At 58.6% G+C, this 2,368-nt stretch overlaps 1 protein-coding gene across 1 annotated transcript in view; it reads right to left on the reverse strand.

Annotated features, from left to right (window-relative positions):
* The window catches only part of CUNH6orf132 (chromosome unknown C6orf132 homolog), a 37,082-nt gene extending 35,302 nt beyond the window's left edge, over positions 1-1,780 (reverse strand). The window contains exon 1 of the mRNA XM_003789188.3: positions 1,625-1,780. Within this exon, the coding sequence (XP_003789236.1) occupies positions 1,625-1,769 (145 nt within the window). The 5' untranslated portion in view covers positions 1,770-1,780. The remainder of the gene's footprint in view (positions 1-1,624) is intronic.
* Between the last annotated feature and the right edge of the window lie 588 nt (positions 1,781-2,368).

Below are 2,368 nucleotides of genomic sequence, written 5' to 3' on the forward strand. Positions count from 1 at the left end.
CCTTAGCTGCTTGAACCACAGGCACTGAGCCTGAATTGCACTCTTATGAATATCCTGGCTCCACCATTTAAACCTGTGTGATCTTGGGCATGTTACTTAACATTCCTATACCTCCTCCGTCTCCTCATTTGCCAGATAGGAATGATAATAGCATCTGATTCCAGATGAGAATTCAATGAATCAACAAGGATTTTAGAATGGTAGCTTATACCTAAGAAGGGACGGATAAGTGCTGGCTGTGTAATGGCTTTATTCAGATGAGGAGGTGTTCAGGCCTCAGTTACTTGCCAGGGTGCCTGTATCTCCACTGTTCCTAAACCAAGCCTCCGACTCACCTTGCCCCACCCACTCTGCTTCTACTATTTGCTTTGTCCAGAATGCCCTTCCTGCTCCCCTCAAATGCTAGTTCCACTGAGAAGTCATCCATCTTCTCTGCTCCTTATCTGCTCAAAAAGGGCTAAATGGCATATGGTTACTTCTGATCACTGGCTGGTCTGAAATCCTTGGGCCAGGGAGAGGCGACATCTTGTCCTATCCATGGTGCCTAGTTATCACAATTGTGACAACCTGAGTACTGAACTCAATCTGACAGCAGGGGCTGAGGCTACACAGTGGCCATAAAAGTCAGTGAAGATAAGATGGTGACGATGAAGGTAGGTGAACTCAAGCAGTGATGGGTGAACTTCCTTTTTCCCCCCAGGAAGCCCCCACCCCACCCCAGGCCCAGAGCCACAGGTTGTAACCAGGAAGGCATTCCTGTCCCTGCCCTCCTGGCTTCCCTCAGTTTTAGGGAGTACAAACTGAAGACAGATGCTGTGATAAGGTGACCCAAGGCCCAAGCACCCACAGGGCAGCAGTGGTGTTTTCAGATTCCTGCAGAGATGGACACAGCTCTCTGATTCAGTGGTCAGCTGGCAGTTAGGGAGAAGGATCTTTGGCCTCTACTGTCCCATTTCTGGCTCTCCACTCAGAGCCTAGAGACAGTCCAGGCCAAGGTTTACCTGGCATGAGCCTGACTCTAATACTAACTTGGTGTCACAAACAGACCCGTAACCTGCTAGCAGTGGCTCCGGTTGGTTGTTCCTGCACCTCTTCTATGCAGGACCAACTGTGTAGGCACCCAGGTGACAGACACCTCTCTGCCCTTGGAAGAGGCCAGGAGGGGCTGGCAGCAGGGCTGGGAAGAAAAGAGGAAGCAGAAAGGATGAAGAATGAGACTGCCCCCTCCCCCAGAGTCTGGAGGAACACTCCCCAGACTCTGAATAGTCGGGGGAGATACACGGCAAACCGCAGGAAGCCTGTCGCCAACAGTGACACACCAAAAGATCCACAGAACCCCTCTGGAGAGGGCTCGGTTCAGACGTGGGGGCGGCGAAGTTCTCCCACCTGGCCGCGGAGGTGTCCCCTCGTTCCCCGCACCTCTCTGCCCGCACGCACGGCCTTTCCCAGGCACCTGGCGCCCCCACCCCTTTCCGGCAGCTCCCTCTTCACAGTCCGCAGGTCCCAACGTGTCCCTGCCCCTCGGCGCCTCCCGCCTTCCCAGCCGAGACCCGGGAGGGAGGCAGCGCCGCTAGCCTCTCCTCCACCCAAACCCCGTCCCGTCCCGCCCCCCCGGGGAACTTACCAAAATCCCTGCTTCCCTCCTCCGGGGCCTCTTGGGTGAAAATCCAGGGCGGGTTGGTGGCGTAGAGGGAGGTGCTGGGGGGGCTGGCATGCTTCTTCCCGAAGAGTTTACTGAAGGTGCCCTGCACCGTCTGGTTCTTTTTCATGCTGCCGCAGGCCGCGCGGGCGCCGGGGAAGGACCGTCCCTCCCTCGCCCTGCCCTGCCCCGGACTGAACTCCGCACGGTCTCCCCAGGGGACTCTACCAGGCCATGTCCCCCGCCGTCCTCCCCGCCCGCGCACCGGGCGACAGGTGCTGCGGGCGCCGCCGCTCGCCGCGAAATGCGAACTACCTGGGCAGGTAAGAGGCTGCAGCCGAGAGCCGGCCCCGCCCCGCCGCCGCCGCGGCCCCGCCGCCCAACTCCCCCGGCCGCATTCCTTCCTGCCTCCTTCCACAACAGACCATTGTTGGCACGGCCCGGTGGGCTGGGGACCTCGCGCGGCCCACGCCCTGCCTGGGAGACGAGCCACCCGCCTCCCCCAGCTTCTCCCTGGCCCGCCTCCTCCACCCCTGTCCTCCCGAGGCGGCACGTTCATGACCAGGTCGTATGGGCGCTTTGGAGACAGCCCTTGTGTCCAACACGAGGGACGTGGCTGGCCAAAGCCGACGGTCGAAGCATCCTGTAGACCTCAAAAAGTGGGGCATGAGGCTTCGGGGAATACAAGGAAATGCCCTTTAGAAAAGAGTAAGGTCTGAGGTTTATCTT

This window comes from Otolemur garnettii, unplaced genomic scaffold (genome assembly GCF_000181295.1).
Source record: "Otolemur garnettii isolate 467f Iridium unplaced genomic scaffold, OtoGar3 scaffold00031, whole genome shotgun sequence".
In the NCBI taxonomy this organism is placed as follows: domain Eukaryota; kingdom Metazoa; phylum Chordata; class Mammalia; order Primates; family Galagidae; genus Otolemur; species Otolemur garnettii.